This window comes from Sturnira hondurensis, unplaced genomic scaffold, assembly GCF_014824575.4.
Source record: "Sturnira hondurensis isolate 20B ecotype Veracruz unplaced genomic scaffold, ASM1482457v3 Scaffold0008640, whole genome shotgun sequence".
NCBI classification, from domain to species: domain Eukaryota; kingdom Metazoa; phylum Chordata; class Mammalia; order Chiroptera; family Phyllostomidae; genus Sturnira; species Sturnira hondurensis.
In genome coordinates this window covers 23814186-23832790 of record NW_028081271.1, presented here as the reverse complement: position 1 = coordinate 23832790, position 18605 = coordinate 23814186, and the positions used below count along the sequence as shown (strand labels likewise).

Here is an 18605-nt window from a genome sequence, read left to right as displayed (position 1 = left end):
TTCCGTAAATGTTTGTTAGTATTCACCAGTGAACCCATTTTAGCCTAGTGTTTTCTGTTTTGGAGGTTATAAATTATTGATATGTTTCTTCAATAGATAGAGGCTTATTCAATAGTCTTGTTAGGGAAAAAGTCACTCACACTCAGTTAGGATGGCTAAGCACTCTTTATTACGCCCGGGCTCAGAGAAGGCAGTCTCCAAATTCTGAGCCCCATTCTGCTGGCTGGTTTTACTTTTAAAGGGCAAGAAGCAGGTTACAGAAGCAGGATAGCATTAGATAGTTGCTTATCTAGGGTGCACACAGTTTGGGGTGGGGCAAGCACACTCTGTCTTACTAAAATGTTGCAAAAAACAACTTTAAAATGATATTTCCTTGTCTCTATCCTGCTTCAGTCTTAGTTCTTGTGTGAGTTTTGGCAGATTGTGTCTTTCAGGGAATTGGTTCTTTTTCATCTAGATGATGAAATTTGTGGGTACAGGTTTTTTTATAATACTCCTTTATTATTGCTTCTCAGCCTTTTGGCTAAGATCAAGTGTAGTATAATACTCCTTTATTATTTTTTAAATACTCATGGAGTCTATATGTTGTAACTTCTTTCATTTCTGAGATTGGTAATTTGCATTTGCTCTTTTTTTCCCTTAGTTTGGCTAGAAGATTATCAATATTATTGGTCTTTTTCAAGGAAGTAATTTTTTGTTGATTTTTGCCTGTTGATTTTCTGTTTTCAGTTTCATTGATACTCTCATTTTTATTATTTCTTTCTTCTGCTTGTCTTGGATTGAATTTTCTCTTTTTTTCTAGTTTTCTAAGGTGGAAGCTTAGATGGTTTATCTTATTTTATTTTCATTTTTTAAAAGATTTTATTTGTTTCTTAGAGAGAGGAGAAGGAAGGGAGAAAGAGAGGGAGAGAAACATTGATGTGCCAGAGAAACATCAATTGGTTGCCTCTCACATGCCCCCGACTGGGATCCTGGCCCACAACCCATGCATGTACCCTGACCCAGGATAAAACTGGTAACCTTTTGGTTTACAGGCTGGTGCTCAATGCATTGAGCCATACCAGCCAGAGGTAGGTGGTTGGTTTTAGATTTCTCTTTTATTGTATGTATTTGGTGCTGAAAATTTCTCTCAAAGCACTGCTTTTGCTGCAGTCCACAGATTTTGATAAATTGTTTTTATATTTTCATTTTGTTCAATTTTTAAAAGATTTCTCTTGAGATTTCTTCTTTGATCCATGTGTTATGTAGAAGTATATATTATTTAATCTCCAAGTATAATGTGATTCTTCCAGCTTTCTTCCTGTTCATTCCCAGTTTAATTCCATTGTGTTCTGAGAGCAGGCATTATATAATTTCTAGCTTTTTAAAATGTGTTAAAGTCAAAAGGCAGATCCGTTTTTAGTTTTCTGAGGAAATTCCATACTGTTCTCCATAGTGGTTGTACCAGTCTGTCGACAATACAACCCACCAACAGTGTCCTAGGGTTCCCTTTTCTCCACAACCTCTCCAACACTTGTTGTTTGTTGCTTTGTTTATGATGACCATTCTGACCCGTGGTGAAGTGGTATCTCATTGTGGTTTCAATTTGCATCTTTTTGATGGCCAATGATACTGAGCATCTTTTCATGTGTCTCTGGACCCTCTGTATGTCCTCCTCAGAGCAGTATCTGTTCAAGTCCTTTGCCCATTTTTTAATTGGGTTCCTTGTGTTGTTAGAGTGGAGCTGTATGAATTCTTTATATGTTTTGGAGATTAAACCCCTTTCTGAGGTATCATTGGCAAGTATGTTTTCCCATACAGTTGGTTCTCTTCTTAATACTGTTTTCTTTTAGCTGTTTTTGACCCAGCAATTCCACTGCTAGGATTATATCCTAAGAACCCTGAAAGACCAATCCAAAAGAGCCTATGTACCCCAAAGTTCATAGCATTACAATTTCTAATAGACAGGTGCTGGAAGCAACCTAGGTGCCCATCAGTAAATGAATGGATCAAAAAACTATGGTAGATTGATACAATGGAATTCTGTGTAGCGGAAAGAAAGAAGGAGCTCCTACCCTTTGCAACAGCATGGATGGAGCTACAAAGCATTATGCTGAGTGAAATAAGCCAGGTGGTGAAAGACAAATACCATATGATCTCACCTTTAATAGGAACCTAATCAACTAAACAAAAAAACAAGTAAAATATAACCAAAGACACTGAAATTGAGAACAGGCTGACAGTGACCAGACGGGAGAGGGGAGGGAATTTCAGGGGAAAGGGGGAAGGGTTTGCAGGAACAAGTATAAAGAACACATGGACAAAAACAAGGAGAGGGTGGAAATGGGAGGGAGGTCGGGTGGGCTGGGGGTGTGGGCTGGGATGGGGGTAAAAGGCAGAAAACTGTATTTGACCAACAATTAAAATAAAATTAAATTAAAAAAATAAAATGTGTTAAGGTGTGCTTTATTGCACAGAATGTCTTCTAATTTGGTGAATGTGCCATGTGAGCTTGAGAAGAGTGTATATTATTGCCGGTTGGATTACTTAGTTGATAGATATCAATTATATTCAGTTAATTGATGGTGCTGTTTAGCTCAACTACGTATTTTGCTGAGTTCTCTAACACTAACAGTGGATTGATTTATATATTTCTACACTTTGTTACTAGGCATGTACGCATTAAGAATGTCTTCATGCATAAGTGACCCTTTATCATTATGTAATTTTGGGTTTTATTTCCCTTACAACTTCCCTTGCTCTGAAGTTGTCTGAAATTAATATAGGTAGTTTAGCTTTCTTTTGTTATGTGTTGACATGATGTTTGTCCAGTCCTCTATTTTTAATGTATATGTATTTTTATATTTAAAGTGGCTTTCTTATAGACAACGTATAGTAGGATCTTTTCTTTTTTTAATCTACTCTGACTTTAGGTCTGTCTTTTAATTGGTCTATTGAGGCCATTAATGTTTAAAGTAAGAATTAAAGGAGTTGGGTTAGCAACTACTATATTTGTAACTGTTTTCTTTCATTGCCCTTGTTTTTTTATTCCTAATTTTGTCTTCTACTGTTTACCCTTTGTAGTTTTTATGGTTTCATTTTCTGTCCTTTCTTAGTGTATCAGTTACTTTTATAAAGCTTTTTTTGTGGTTGCCCTAGAATTTCTAATGTACATTTAAAAAAATACGTAATATGCCTTTGGCCTGTATGGCTCAGTTGCTTGGAGCATTGTCCAAGTAACTAAGCAGGAGGTTCAATCCCGGTCTGGCTGCATAAGATCCTTTGTCTGGGTGTGTACAGGAGGCAGCCAGTTGATGCTTCTCTCTTTCATTGATGTTTATCTCTCTTTCTTCCTCTGTCTCTAAAAAAGAAGTGAGAAAATGTCCTCGTGTGAGGATTTAAAAAAATAAATAAAAAATATATAATGTTTCATGAATTTGCCTTTCATCCTGGTATCGGGCCATGGTAATCTCTATTTTTTCAATTTTAATATATGTCCTGCTGAAGTGAGTACCAAGTGTGGTTTGATTTTATCCTGAGGGACTTTCTAGCAGTCCTTTCCTTCTAGTTGGATATGATATGAGACGGACATGAACACTTGTCCCTGAGTGCCAACCCCAATAGAATAGAAAATCCTCATGGTTTTTTCACAGACTGGTGTCTGCTGCTCCCTTGCTCTGGTGTCAGATTTAAACTCACAGGCAGATGCCTCAGAACCCCACAATTTTACTGTTGCATGTTTTAAGGACTTTTGGTTCCTAGACATCACTTCTTCATCTTCAGAACTGCCATTTCTTTTCTGGAGATGAAAAACACCAGTAAGCCAGCTCTGTTGTAGAAGAAGGTACTATGATCACAGTTCTTAGGCTAACCAAGTAACCCTTTTATTCTTTTTTTTAAATTTTTTAAAACAGATGTGATGTTTTCTGGTACAGCAGATGGCCGGGTTATAAAATTTGAAAATGGTGAAGTAGATACCATCGCCCAGTTTGGGTCAGGTCCATGCAGTAAGTCAATTCCAGTCCCTCTCTTGTATGTCTCTTCCAGTCATTCAGGAAGATGCCAAATGGCCCTGTGTAAGTCAGGTTCACCCTCGGAGAAAAATAGCCTGACCACCTGGCAGATAGCCTACTTGGGTGATATTACATGCTCTTTATTTGCCAGTGGTCCTTGGACCTTATGGTGCCTGGTTGTTGTCTTTCATGTCAGTTTTACAGCAAGGCACTGGCCGTGGCACGTGCTAGTTACTTCTCAGCCCTACCACTGGCCATTCTGAAAGGCCTGTGCTGCCTACTTTTGAGGTAACTTGAAGATTAATAGGTGTTATCTGAGTGCTGCTAGAGCAAAGCAGTTGGCTTTGTCATTACTGGGATGCTTAAATATGGTTCCTGCTTTAGCTTCTCAGAAATTTCAGCAGTGTCATTCAAAGTAAAAATATGCTGAAGTCACTTCAATTTTAGAAAACTAGAGTAGAATAATCTTATTATTCAAACACTGGTAGTCCTGACTTAATATTAGTTATCAATTTTTAATAGCTAGAATGTTTTTGTAAAAATGATGCATTTTCATTGTGAAGTGCAAACAACGTAAAGGCACAAAGAAGAAAGAAAAAATCACTTCTGATTTTTTCAGATGTAACTGTTATTGACATTTTAATGAATAACTTTTCAGATACCTTTCTGTTCATGGATACTTATAGCCATCCATGGTTATGAGGGATGGAATCATACTCTACATTTGGTTCTTTACCCTGCCTTTTTCCACTCTATATTTTGGCTCTAAATACCTCTAGTAAGCACTCTGCAGTAAGTGCCCCTATTCTGCTATAAGCTCCTCTGTAGTAAGCACTCTAGTAAACACCCTACAGTGGGCATTCTTTAGTAAGTACTTACAGTAAGCACCTCACAGTAAGCTCTCCACAGTGGGCATTGTGCAGTAATTACCATGCAGTAAATACGCATTGCCACAGGTTTTAAAAGAGTGTAGGTAGTAGAGCAAGAGAGTTGATCTAAGGAATAAAGTAGTTACTCTCCCATTATACTAGGTGGAGAGAAAGCCATCATGCTCCTACATGGCGAGGCTATTAGGATTAATCTCCCAACTCCTGAGGTTCTGTGGGGATTCTAGAGTTGAAGTCTGGTTCCTGTTGATATACCTGAGTTAACTGTTCAAGTCTCAGGTTGCTGATGTGGACATGATTCTTTGGTACTGTGCTTATATCCAGTTGCTGTGCTTATATCCAGATTTGGGTTCTCAGGTGGACCCTCTGGACATGCTGGACAGTTGTCCTAAATTCTAGTGTACTAGAATACTGGGGAGTGGATCTGTCTTTTTTGTTCTCTGTAGCTCTATGAGTAGTTAGGAAGGAATAGATGAGGTGCCTGTATATTGATGGGGGCACAGACAGAATCAAGACCAACCACCAAATTATGTCCATTTGTTTCTCTAGAAACCCGAGATGATGAACCTACCTGTGGGAGACCTCTGGGCATCCGGGCAGGGCCCAATGGGACCCTCTTTGTGGCTGATGCATATAAGGGACTATTTGAAGTAAATCCCTGGAAACGTATGTGACAATATTTTGTTTCCTTCTGTGATATCAGATTTTTTAAAACAATATGTACTTAAGTGGATTTAATAGTCTACTGGAAACACTAATGTTTTCTTACTCATTGATTAGTCCTAAAAGCATTACCTTACAAATATCAGGTAATGTAAATACCACATAAATTCCCACTCGTGTTCATTTAGTTAGTGTCCTAATTTCTTCTGGTGTTTGTGTTTTGCCTACAGGTCTCAATAGGACTTATTTTGAGGATATTAGACCTCCTCCTTCCATCTTTATTTTTCTGTGTCTTTCTTTATGTCTTGTCTTCCTGTTTTTCTGCCTGTCAGTTTTTTCTTAACCTTACCCTTTGTCTCTGCCTTCATTTTCTTTCTCCAGCTCCTCCTCTCATTCCTCTCCCCTGACTGGTCAGGATGTCATCTTGACCAGCAGTGTAAGATTTGCTGAATGTGCTTTAGCAGGGGATGGAGCTATTATGGAGGGCTTTGTTATCATGGGTGGTTCATGGGACCCTGGGTTTAGGCACTACACTCTGCTATGCCATTGCCTTGCTCTGTCACTGTCTAAGTTATTTGTTCTCTTTGTGCTCACTTTCCTCATTTATGAATAAGGATAACGTAGTTGCCTGCCATGTGGGATTGTTGTGAGAGTTTAAGTGCTATACATGGAAAGAGCTTAGCACTTAATAAATGTTTATATTACTCTTTTAAAAATGTACTACATTTCTTATTTCTTTATTTAAAAGCAAATTAATAGAACATTTTACATTTCCCTCAAACAAATAGAAAATTGGCTTTTACCTGAGACTTTTAATAGATTTTTAGTTAGTCTTGATAAGAAAAAATTCCTAATCCTTAGAGAAAGGGTTTTGCTTTAATGTAGTCTAAAAAAAATTTCATTAGTTAGTAGATGGATGAAAGAAAAATAAGAAGGAATAAGTTCTGACCTGTGGTGTGGAGAAGCTCATATTAGTTTTTCTTTTTAAGTCAGGCTAATAAATATTTTGAAATAATTGAGGTACAAGTTCTTAGAATGCAAGCAAGTCTCCTTCTCCCTCCTTTCTTTGCTTTCTTCCTTTCTTTTTCTTCTTTGCTACTTCAGGTGAAGTGAAACTGTTGCTGTCCTCTGACACACCCATTGAGGGGCAGAAAATGTCCTTTTTGAATGATCTTACAATAACTCAGAATGGGAGGAAGATTTATTTTACGGATTCCAGCAGCAAGTGGCAAAGACGAGATTATCTACTTCTGGTTATGGAAGGAACAGATGATGGGCGGTGAGTATGTATTCTGTATCTTCTGCTCAGTATGATCATTAGTTGGGCAAGGTAACTAGCAGAGGTATAACTTCTGGAAATCTTAGGAGTATTTCTGAGCATGATGTTTCAGCATTTCAGATAGGACCTTAATGGCTTCTGGAAATGGATGATGGATGCAACAAAACAGAGCAAGATGGTCTTACTTTCTCTTTGATGAGAAGAAATAAAAGTAGGCCAATCCATGTGCAGGTGTGGTCTATGCAGTTTGGGAAAGTCCTACAAGCAGGCCTAGGTTTTAGGTCATTACTCTAAAGGAGGACTTCTATGAGGCTGGAGCCATGGTGGCCTCCCTGGTGCTGAGCCAGCTCCCAGGTCAATGAGAGACCTGACTGGGGGATGTCTGGAGGAAGATGCCTGGGGCTGCTGTGGGTGGGGAAGGGCCCCCAGAGACGAACCTTGAACCATATTTAAGCAGGGGACCACCAGTGGCCTTCATTCTAGTGTAAGGTTGAGTCCCCTTCCTTAGGTCCCTGCCCAGAGGAGAGCAAGGCTCCCACTCAGCAGGACAGTCAGACCTGTACTCTTTAGTAGTTTTAGTGACTGATGCGAACCTCTGACCTGTACTCTCCCTGTGTGACCCTTTGCTGTTGGCATCCACAGCCTGCTAGAGTATGATACAGAGACCAAGGAAGTAAAGGTTTTACTGGACCAGTTGCGGTTCCCTAATGGAGTGCAGCTTTCTCCTGCAGAGGACTTCATCCTGGTGGTAGAGACAACCATGGCAAGGATAAGAAGGTGTGTGTAGTATCTGTTGGGCTATCGATCACCAGAGCTTTTTGAGCCCAGGATGGGCATGGAGATGTCAATGGACAGAATCTGAGAATCAGCAGGGCACCTTCTCCTTTGTTTAAAAATGATAAATGACAAATGAGTGCGTTTTTTCCTCCCATTTCTCAGACTACTTGAGTGTCACAGTCTGCAGACTTTTAATTTAATTCTGATGGTGCATCCAAGGTTCTTTTCCCTATCAGTGGGTCTCGGCCCACTGGCTTTTCCTGAAACTGTCTAGCTGGACCCAGGGTTCATGAGTACTTCTTTCAGTAGGTATATCTTTGTTTATAATAGACATGTTTATAGTTGTTTCCATAAATTTATTGGAACCAAGACTAATTTGGTGCTTGGCTAAAATTTTTTCTTAAATTGGGGGACTGCTGCACATACCTACCTGCTTGGGTGAATTTTTCAGATTCTACCTGTCTGGCCTGATGAAGGGAGGGGCTGACCTGTTCGTAGAGAACCTGCCTGGATTCCCAGACAACATCCGGCCCAGCAGCTCTGGAGGGTACTGGATCTGCATGGCAACCATTCGCTCCAACTCTGGGTTTTCAATGTTGGATTTCTTATCCAAGAGACCTAGTATTAAAAGAATGATGTTTAAGGTAACTGAAAACTATAATTCCAAAAACCAAAACTGTAATTAGAAGATGCATCCAATAATGATCTCTTTTGATTTATACCTCTGGAAATTCTAATTCTGCTTATAATATTTAGTAGTTTTAGTGACTGATGTGAACCCCGGCTCATGGGGTCTGCAACATTGTAGATGAGACATGAGACAAATTCACATGGACTACTGAGTCCTGTAGAGGAAAAGGGACGGCATGGCCACTGTCTCAAGAGGAGAGCACCCCAACCCTTGCCTTGACAGACTTTCATTGCTTTTTTGGGCGTATTACATGATGGTCCTCATTTACTATGCACAGGTCCTCTTTAGTTGGTTACCTTTTACAGAAAACAAAGGAGAGGATGCCAATAATGACATCAAAGAGAAGGATGTTGCAGGCCAAGGGCAAAAGTGGTTGAACCAGTTATACTCCATACTGGGGAGGTTTAGCACAGACTTTAGGAAGTTATAGTAAGCACTTTCTACCTCAATTCAGGGTGAGGGAGTTTTAGCAAAAGCAAGTCTCAAAGAGGCCTAGGTACAATGCAGGCCTGATTCCCCACAGGAAAACCTATTCGTGGGTGTGGGTCTTGTGCATTGGACCTTGCTTTCCACTGGGATCTGGGCCCACACCATGCCGAATGTTATCCTGTAATGACTTCTTTAATACACCTTTTATTTTCAGCTTGACATGTAAACTTAAACGTTTGGAGTCTGATTTTTTTTCTTCTGGTTTTTAGATCTGGGTGTTCTTATCATCTTACTATCATGATCTTTTGGGGCCTATATCCTGTAAGCCTTGCTCTTGCTCCGAGATGGCTTTTTTCAGACCTTCTCCCCTGTCCTCCAAACTCTGCCACCTGGCCCTTCTCCTTCCTGCTAGCAGACAGGAGGGTTATCTGTCTGCTAGCCCAACTCAAAGGGTTATCAGATAACTCTTCTTGTGGCCATACATATAAACCCACTCACCTTTGGACCATTCTTCTTGGTAAGGGAGGCTTTGCTCTCTCCTAACTTCTTGGTCAGTCCCCACCTCTATAGGATGTTGCACACCAAATTCTTTTCCATTAAAAAAAATTATCCACCCTCACCAATAGCCCTTCAACGTAGCCTTTAAATGACCCTTTCAACACAGCCTTTCAATGTTTGTCATCCTACCCTTTTTTCCAGCGATGTCTATGAAATGCCCCAGTGTATCTTAACATGTTTTACCATGGGGCTAAGTAATTTGCTGATACTGACAGGTGCTTTCTTAAGAAAGCAATCTTATTTTCTGAAAAGCTCCATTGTGTAGACTGAATAGTATTTGAAATTGATGTTGAATATTTTAATAAATAATAAAATATTTGTAACTTAAAGTCCTGAAAGGTGCCAGGCAGCTTACTGAGCCCATGTGGTGCCAGGACCTGTGTCTAGGCCCTGCAGAGGAGCCGCATACACTTGTTTAGTCAGGCTGGCCCGTGGCTTTCAGTGTTGTTTGAGTTTAATGGGTCATTGTAAAAAATCATAATCTGTTCAGAAACAACACGTTCCTCTTCTTTGTCTGGCTTCAGAGGCAGAATCTGTCCCCATTGGAATTTAGGAGGAGGCAGAATGGTAGAGTGGGCAAGAAGAGGGGCTTTGAGGAAGACTACATCGTCTGTGGAACCATGGGCAGATATCATGGTCTCTCTGCCTCAATTTCTCCATCTGCCTCAATTCCAATAGTGAATTCCCACTTCACTAAGTGATGAGAAAATGTAACGAGAATATGTACAATCTGCAGTTTGTGGAGTGTAGTAAGTGTTCAGCTCCTGTGCCTGTCAGTTTTCGTACAGCAAGGATGTAATCTCTTAGTGGTGGGTGTTTGTTTCTTTCCCTTGATAGAAAGTGTGCTTTTTCCAAGCGGGTATTGATTATGCTATTGCAGTTGTCCAGCTTTTCCCCTTCCACCCAATACCCCCCACTCCCTCAGGCATTGCTCACTGCATTGTGAATGTCCATGGGTCATGTGTATAAGTTCTTTGGCTACTCCATTTTTTATACTGTACTTTACATCCCCATCATTGTTCTGTAACTACCTATTTGTACTTCTTAATTCACTCAACACTTCACCCATTCCCCCACTCCCCTCCCACCTGGCAACCATCAGAACACTCAGTATCCATGAGTCTGTCTCTTTTTTTCTTGTTTGCTTAGTTTATTTTTTAGATTCAACTGTTGGTAGATATATATTTACTGTCATTTTATTGGTCATAGTTTTGATCTTTTAAACAAGTCCCTTTTAACATTTCATGTAATAATGGCTTGGTGATGATGAACTCCTTTAGTTTTTTCTTGTCTGGGAAGCTTTTTGTCTGCCCTTCAATTCTAAATGATATCTTTGCTGGGTGGAGCAATCTTGGCTGCAGGTCCCCACTTTTCATGACTTTGAGTATTTCTTGCAATCCCTTCTAGACTAGAAAGTTTGTTTTGAGAATAAGCTGACAGTCTTATGGGAACTACTCTGTGAGTAACTAACTGCTTTTCTTTTGCTGCTTTTAAGATTCTTTCTTTATCTTTAACCTTTGGCATTTTAATTATGATATGTCTTGGAGTGGGGCCTCTTTGCATCCATTTGTTTGGGACTCTGTGCTTCCTGGAATTGCATATCTATTTCCTTCACCAAATTAGGAAAGTTTTCTTTCATTATTTTTCTCAAATAGATTTCCAATTTCTTGCTTTCTCTTTTCCTTCTAGCACCCCTATGATGCGTATGTTGGAACACTTTGAAGTTGTCCCAGCAGCTGCTTACACTATCCTCGTTTTCTTGGATTCTTTGTTCTTCTTCTTGTTCTGGTTGGTTGTTTCTTTCTTACTTATGTTCCAAACCATTGATTTGATTCTTGGCTTCATTAGTGAATCCTTCATTTCTTTTTTATGGTGTCTAGGTACTCAGTAAGTTCCTTGAGCATCCTTATAACCAGTGTTTTCAGCTCTGCACCTGATAGATTGCTTATCTCCCCTTTGCCTAGTTCTTTTTCTGGAGTTTTGATCTGTTCTTTTGTTTGGGCCATGTTTCTTTGTCTCCTAATTTTGGCAGCCTCCCTGTGTTTGTTTCTATGTATTAGGTAGAGCTGCCATGACTTCCTGTCTTTGTAGCATGGCCTGAAGTAGTAGGTGTCCTGGTAGGGTCCAATGGTCCAATAGGGACCCAGCATCCCCTATTGCTCAAGCTTGGTCCTCGAGGTGTGCTTTTCATGTGGGCTGATTACACCTTTCTCTTGTAGTTGAGCCTTGATTGCTGTTGGCAGGTCAATGGGAAGGATTTACGCAAGTCAGTCAGCTGCAAGGACCTGCTGTAACCAGTGACCATCAACCTCCACCCTTGTGCAGGATCAGCTGTGCAGGTTCAGGATGGTAGTGCTCTGTTGTGGTCTATAGTTGTCCACTGGATGTGCAGGCTTTGGGGTTTCCCAGGTGGTGCAGGCCAAGCTGGCGTCCCTCCCACCCTCTGTCTTTTGCTTGGGCCCACCCTACCTGGATTATAAAGCAGTCTGAGATGGTTGCTACTTGTGCTGGGCTTGGAGATTTCCACTTGAAGCTAATCTGTGAATCTACACTGGCTGCTACTAGTGTGGGCCTAAGGCCACTTAGCAAGAGGCATGGGGATCTGGGGGCTCACTGAGGTCAGCTGTTGCTTGTTTGAGATGATTTAGGAAGTTGTGAAGCATAAATCAAGACTAGCCGTATATATGGAAAAGTCTCTGTTAACAGCTTGGAGTCTCAGGATCTCTAGGGTAGGGCAGACAGTTATTATAGCCAGATTGATGGAGTCTCAGATGTAGCACCCACATGTTGGCTTGGTGGCTCTTTGGAGGGAGAGTTCAGAAAAGGGACAATAGCCTCTTCCCGCCTTTCTGTCTGGGAGAAAGCTGTGTCCAAGCTTTCCCTTGATACTAGGTACCTCAGTTCTTCCCTGTATGCCACTGGTACCTTTTAAGCTGCAACCCTGGTTTTGGAGCTCAGAGGGAGTGAGTCTTAGTAAGTCCATGTGTGGGTTCTTAATTTAAGAGGAACTACTTGGGACTCCAGAACTTTCCCCCGGTGACTCAGTCCCTGCTGGTTTTTGCAGCCAGACATTATGGGGACTTATCTTCCTGGCACTAGAACTTTGGTGTGGGGTTCCTGGTTTGGGGCCAGGACTTCTTGCTCTTGAGATATCCCTCCCAATTTTTTATTCAACACACGTGGATTTGGGACCAGCCTGTTGTGTGTCTGTGCCCCTATTACCAGTCTGAATGGATGTGGTTTCTTTAATTTCATAGTTGTCAGGCTTCCATTCAACTGATTGATTTCTGATGGTTCTGAGTGATGATTGTTATATAATTTAGTTTTAATTTTGATGTGGTTGTATAAGGAGGGTAGCCATGTTTACCTGTGCTGCCATCTTGACTGGAGGTCCCACAGCAGGTATTATTTTCTGATTAGTTCACTCCTTACTGAGTGAACTAATTACTGAGAACAGTGTGTGGCACACAGTAGGCACTCAGAAGTTATTATTGAATACGTGAGTGATTAGAGAGCTGAGACCATAAACATGAGGCAGAACTGGAGTGACCGAATGTATTTCTGGTGAAATGTGATCAAAATCATCAAGGATTTTTTTGTTTTTAAGTTTCGAGACAATATCAGACTTAGAAAATTAACACGAAGGGTATAAAAAAACTTTCACCAACTGTTGGTCAGTAAGTTGTTGACCTGATGCCCCATCATCCTCAGATACATTAGTTTATTTCCTACAACAAGGACATTCTCCCTTGTGACCACCTGTCCAAACAGGAAATTTACATGGGTACCTGTGACTATCCCATTCAGGTTGTTCCAGTTGCCCCAGTGATGTCCTTTAGTTCTTCAGTCCAGGGTCAGGTGTGGCCTGTAGTCAGTACATCTCTTTATTCTCCTTCAGTTTGGAACACTTCCTCGGTTTTAACCTGTTGGTAGATTACAAGTCAGTTATGTTTTATGATGCCTCTCCATTTGAGTTGTCAGGTATTTATCATACTTAGATTCAAGTTATGCATCTCTGGCAGGGAGACCACAGAAATTAAGTTGGGTTTTCAGTATGTCTTGTCAGGAGGGGAGGGAAGTGATGTAACCTTGTCCCATGCTGGTAGTGGCAACATTTATCACCTGATTCAATGGCAAATGCCAGGCTTCTCTTGTAAAGTCATTCTTTTTTCATTTGTAATTAATGAGTGTTTTGTGGGGAGGTACTTTATAACTGGGTAAATATCAGTATGATCTCATGGTTGCTTATTATACTCAATGGGTTGTATAATCTGTTGCTATTATTATTTATTTATTTATTTTTAAAGATCTTATTTATTTTTAGAGAGGGGAAGGGAAGGAGAAAGGGAGAGAAACATCAGTATGTGGTTGCCTCTTGTGTGCCCAGTACTGGGGTCTCGCCCGCAACCCAGGCATGTGCCCTGACTGGGAATCAAACCCACGGCCCTTTGGTTTGCAGTCTGGTGCTCAATCCACTAAGCCACACCATCTAGGGCTCATTATTTATTTTGACTGCTCAGTTGTCCAGCTTTGTCCAGTGGGAGCCCCTTCAGTGTGGCTTCTTGACCTTGGACATGCAACTACCATTCTTGGAATCATCCATTTGCCCAAGGAGTCCTGGTTCTTTTTGAAAGAAATCTGGGCTAAGGGTACACATTGATATTTGGGGGTATCATTGCTCCCAGGACCCCTCAGCAGACAAAGCAGAGAATGTATGCATGTGTAGACATATATATATATATATATATATATATATATATATATATATATAGTGTATGTGTATATATATATGTATATATATATATAGTGTATAAACATGTTTATCAACATTTTCATCTGTTTATTTAAATTGAAAACCATAAGTAATGCTGGTATCTTTATTTTTAGTCCAATACCACAGGACTTATTCTAGTTTTCTCCCTTTCTATATTTGTACTTCCTTTCTCTAATAGCGAGAAACCTGGATCTCATTATCCTTTATACCTACTTGATCAATTTCCCAAATGTCACCAATCTGTAGCCATCGTCACATGGCCCCTGCTAGGGCTCTAGCACCAACTTTCCTCCTCTCAACCATCAGAGGCGGCTAAGCTTTCTTCTGAAGGGCTCTGATATCTGCATGACTATTTCCCAGATAAACACCTTCATTATCCTGCCTGTACTTTTATAGCCTGTGTCAGGCCATCCCTGTTTTCCTATGGGAAAACAGTCTCAGCCTGCTTGAGCTCTGACACCGTACTCTGTGTTACTGTCCTCTCCCTTCCTTTGGCATGGCCACTCCCTTACCCTATTCAGACTGACTCCCTGGTCTGTACATATCATCCCTGCTCAGACCCACAAGCTGCTACTTGACTGAATTGTTTGAGAGAGGAGTAATGTACTACAAATAATGTTTTTAAAAGATAACTGAAGGTTCTGTGTGGAGAATAGCCTGTAGTAGGGCTCCACTGGGTTTGGGAGCCTGTGTGGAGGTGGTTAGAGTAGGTAGGAGAGGTAGTGGGGAGTTTAGGGAAGGTGTGGTGCATGCACAGATGACAAGACACCTTGATGCTGGGATTGTGGGGTTTGAGAGAGGGATTAAATGTGAGGGCTGACTTTCTGGTGTCAGCAGCTGGTGTCAGGAGCCCCATCTCCTGAGCTGAGAAGTCTGTTGAGTTTGAATAGCTGTTAGAAAGTACAGGTGGAGATTGGTCCTGGGCAGTGAGGAATTTAGCACTGTGCATCAGAAAATAAAGGTAGAAGTTTGAGAACTTTCTAGAAAAGTGACTAGTTAAACTAATGGGAAGGTATGAGATCTCTTTAGGGATAAGATGGAGAGAGTGGAGAGGGGAGGAGTAATGGCTGAAGGGAAGTGGCATTTCATGGGTCCTGGGAAGTTTTATGGAATATTTTGAGCTGTAATACATCTTTGATTGATTGCTATAGAACCTTCTAGAACACAGTCTCCTTGTATGTCTGAACATTTCCAGTGTCTAGGAGACATTATTCATTGGACATTTGTGATTGTGTAGCTGTTTTTCCTTATATTAGAAGGTAGTCCTGGGTGGTGTAGCTCAGTGGATTTTGTGTGGGCCTGCAAACCAAAGGGTCACTGGTTTGATTCCCAGTCAGGGCACATCTGGGTTGTGGGCCAGGTCCCCAGTAGGGGCCACACAAGAGGCAGCCACACACCGATGTTTCTTTTCCTCTCTTTCTCTTTCCTTTCCCCTCTCTCTGAAAATAAATAAATAAAATCTTTAAAAGAGAAATAAAAAAGTTAAAAAAAAAGAAGGTAGACATCTGCCTGTTAATTTTCATTAGTTCATCTTATGTAGTGGTGTCCTTCATCATTTCCTATGGGTATCCTTGTGTTCTGCCAGATATTACACGTTACATCTGTTTTTCTTTGCCTAACACCCTTCAATAGCCCTGTGGGCCTCTTGGCCCAGCTGAGCCAGGGGCTAGGCTTCTAGAAGGTGCCTACTCAGCATAGAAGTGTTTGATCTCGACACTGACTGCAAGGAGAGCCTGGAACCATTGTCATGTTTCATAGGTCAGGGACATGTTCATTTGACCTGCTTAGGTTCTTTTACATGAACCATCATTTGCACGATGCACAGCCAAAATATCTTAAATACAATCAGAGGGCTAGGCATTTATTCTGATGGGGCTGTGCTGGTTTTAACCTGGCATTTTGGGGTTGATGTCGCTCTAGACCTTGGCCTCATGTGTCTTCCTTGGATGTGATTTGTGCTTCTCTGTGTTCAACCAGGTCATCCAGAGAGGTACCTATGTGGCAAGCTTGGTGGGTATCATGTAAGAACTGTCAGACAGCCTCTGTCCTTGTTTGTGCTTGGTTAGTCTTGCCTCTTGTATGTAAATGACAGGAGGCACCTTTGCCTGATCTACACAGGAGGTGGGACTTAGACCTGCTGTGGGACAGGCCCTGTGCTAGGAATAGGGAGCTGGTTTATCCCCTAGCTCTGCCCTATATGGCTTCCCTTTCACTAGAGGAGCTGAGCCCTTTCCAAATGGTGAGGGGCTGTGGGGTCTTTTAAAAATTAAATTCAGCTGAGTAAATTTTAAAGCACTTAATGGCTTTATTCAATGATTCATGAACCAGGCAGGATCCAGTCTCAGAGACAGAAAGGAGCTCCAAGGTGCTGTAAAATGAGGGACTTTGGCAGGCAGAAGGGAGCAGGAACAAATACATCATTACTAAGTAAAAATCAGGTTGGTAATTGCAAGAGCACGTTCCTTTAGAGGACGGCAGGGGTCTACCAGACAGAGTACCTAACTAGTGCTAATGGGGGATTCTGATTGACTGGCTCAAGATTTCATTTGTGGGAGAGCCTAAACTGTAAGTTTACTCTTGGTTTGGAGATGTGGAGCTTACTATCAGCTATTTCATTGTGGGCCTGTTGTCTTGTTTTTAAAAGTTTGGATCTACTTACAGTCTCTTAGTCAGAAGATAAACTCTTTTCCCACTGTGCTTCCCTTCCAGCTGTTTAGTCAGGAGATGGTGATGAAGTTTCTGCCATGGTATAGCCTCGTCCTAGAACTCAGCGACAGTGGGGCCTTCTGGAGAAGCCTACACGATCCTGATGGGCAAGCAGCCATCTACGTCAGTGAAGTGCATGAACATGATGGGCACCTGTACCTGGGTTCCTTCAAGGCCCCCTTCCTTGGCAGACTCAGCCTTCAGTCTGTCTAGCTGCCCAGATTGCTGCCCCGATCATGGCTCTGCCAGGAGTGACCACACTGGGCACCACTCCTGGTTCAGGACACCATGGCTACAGCCCTTTTCACCTGTAGTACTGGTCCTTGGAAGTGTGGTGTGACCCTGCAGACATATGGGTCCCTGTAGGACAGCCCTCACCTGGGTTTGACTTCTCATGAAGAGAGAGGCATAACATCTGCCATTGGAAGATAAGTCATGTAAAGCTATTTTCTCTTAAAAAATCCTAAGCAGAGTAAATTTTCTGGGACTTAGGGGACATCATGTACTTTCAGCAGGCCTTAGGCTTTGGTGGATAGAGCAGTAGATGAGTTGTCTCTGAATCTTTTTTTAGCTACTGGCTCTGTCCTGCCAGCCTCAATGTCTTTATTATAAAACGGGGTGATGCCTGTCGTACAAGGAGGAACACAGGAAGGGCAAGGATTGCTCAGTGCAAAAGTGCATGGAGGCCCATGAGTGGAGCTATGCCAGCACTGATGTTAGCTCTGCATTCTCCAGAGTTATGTGGGACATGGGCCCTTGATCCCTGGGGTTTCCATTCCATTGCTCCCACCCTATGGCCTACTCTGGCTCATAACAGGGTTTTTGTTAAAACTCCCAAGTCCCATCAATTATATAAAGGTAAGGAAGGACCTGAGTAAATGCATAGGAAAAACATATTGATTTTAACAGCTCCAACAGGACTTGGTAGGTTTTTCTCTGAACAACCTACCAATCAAATTGAATGACCCAGCAGCTGGGTGAATTGAGAGCAGTCCTGTTTACACACCTTGTTCCTCACCTCTAGACCCACAGATGTGAATGGTACACATGTTAATGTCATATTCACTTGACTGTCACGAGCCTGAAAGTTGCTGTATGTCTACACACTGGCCATAATTTTGTTAGGGAGACCCATGAAATGATGATAATTAAACTTTTATGTGGATTAGTCTTTTTTGATGATGTTGCCAAGGAGTTTCTTCTCTACTTTAAATATAATTATTTTAACAGTGACAGAAATTTGATTCCATCCATTGTTGATATAGGAATTGTTTTGGCTAGGACCTTGTTTTAGGGACAGGCAGTTCATCTGATTTGCTTAGGACCTCTCATGAGGTAGCAGCCAGCCTCAAGCCATTTCCTCCATGCTGCCTCCCAGAATAAATTCATTCTTGAACAAATTGATATTGTACTGCTCTCTTGTTTTCTAACTGACAAAATAGGTCTAATATCTATTTCTATTCTGTCCTGAAGAACAGGTTGTGCCTGTAGGATAGTTACATTTTTTTAAGATTCATTTTTAAAGATTTTATTTATTTATTTTTAAATAGAGGAGAAGGGAGGGAGAAGGAAAGAAATGTGGGTGTGAGAGAAAAACTTCATTCAGTTATATCTTGTATGTGCCCCCACCAGGGGCCAAACCGCAACCTAGGCATGTGCCTTTGACTGGGAATTGAACCAGCAGCCTTTTGCTTTGCAGAATGAAGCCCAATCCACTGACCTATACCACTCAGGGCTCAGTGGGATGGTTATAAAGAATTTGACAAAGACAGTATTTTACTTTATTTTTTTTAACTTTATTGTTCAAGTAGAGCTATCAGCATTTTCCCCCAACTATTCCCCACCCCCA

At 41.3% G+C, this 18605-nt stretch overlaps 1 protein-coding gene and 2 pseudogenes across 5 annotated transcripts in view; 2 read left to right on the top strand and 1 right to left on the bottom strand.

The window, feature by feature from the left end:
• Window positions 1-18158, top strand: part of APMAP (adipocyte plasma membrane associated protein) — a 53024-nt gene extending 34866 nt beyond the window's left edge. For 2 of the 5 annotated variants that reach the window (XM_037055507.1, XM_037055508.1), the window contains exons 4-9: window positions 3894-3986; window positions 5429-5545; window positions 6647-6821; window positions 7464-7598; window positions 8050-8242; window positions 16760-18158. In XM_037055507.1, the coding sequence (XP_036911402.1) occupies window positions 3894-3986; window positions 5429-5545; window positions 6647-6821; window positions 7464-7598; window positions 8050-8242; window positions 16760-16969 (923 nt within the window). In that variant the 3' untranslated portion in view covers window positions 16970-18158. The remainder of the gene's footprint in view (window positions 1-3893; window positions 3987-5428; window positions 5546-6646; window positions 6822-7463; window positions 7599-8049; window positions 8243-16759) is intronic. The other 3 variants (XM_037055509.1, XM_037055510.1, XM_037055511.1) reach the window with 3 other exon arrangements.
• Window positions 504-582, top strand: LOC118993248 (uncharacterized; annotated as a pseudogene).
• On the bottom strand, window positions 3393-3493 carry LOC118993263 (uncharacterized; annotated as a pseudogene).
• Window positions 18159-18605: the final 447 nt, after the last annotated feature.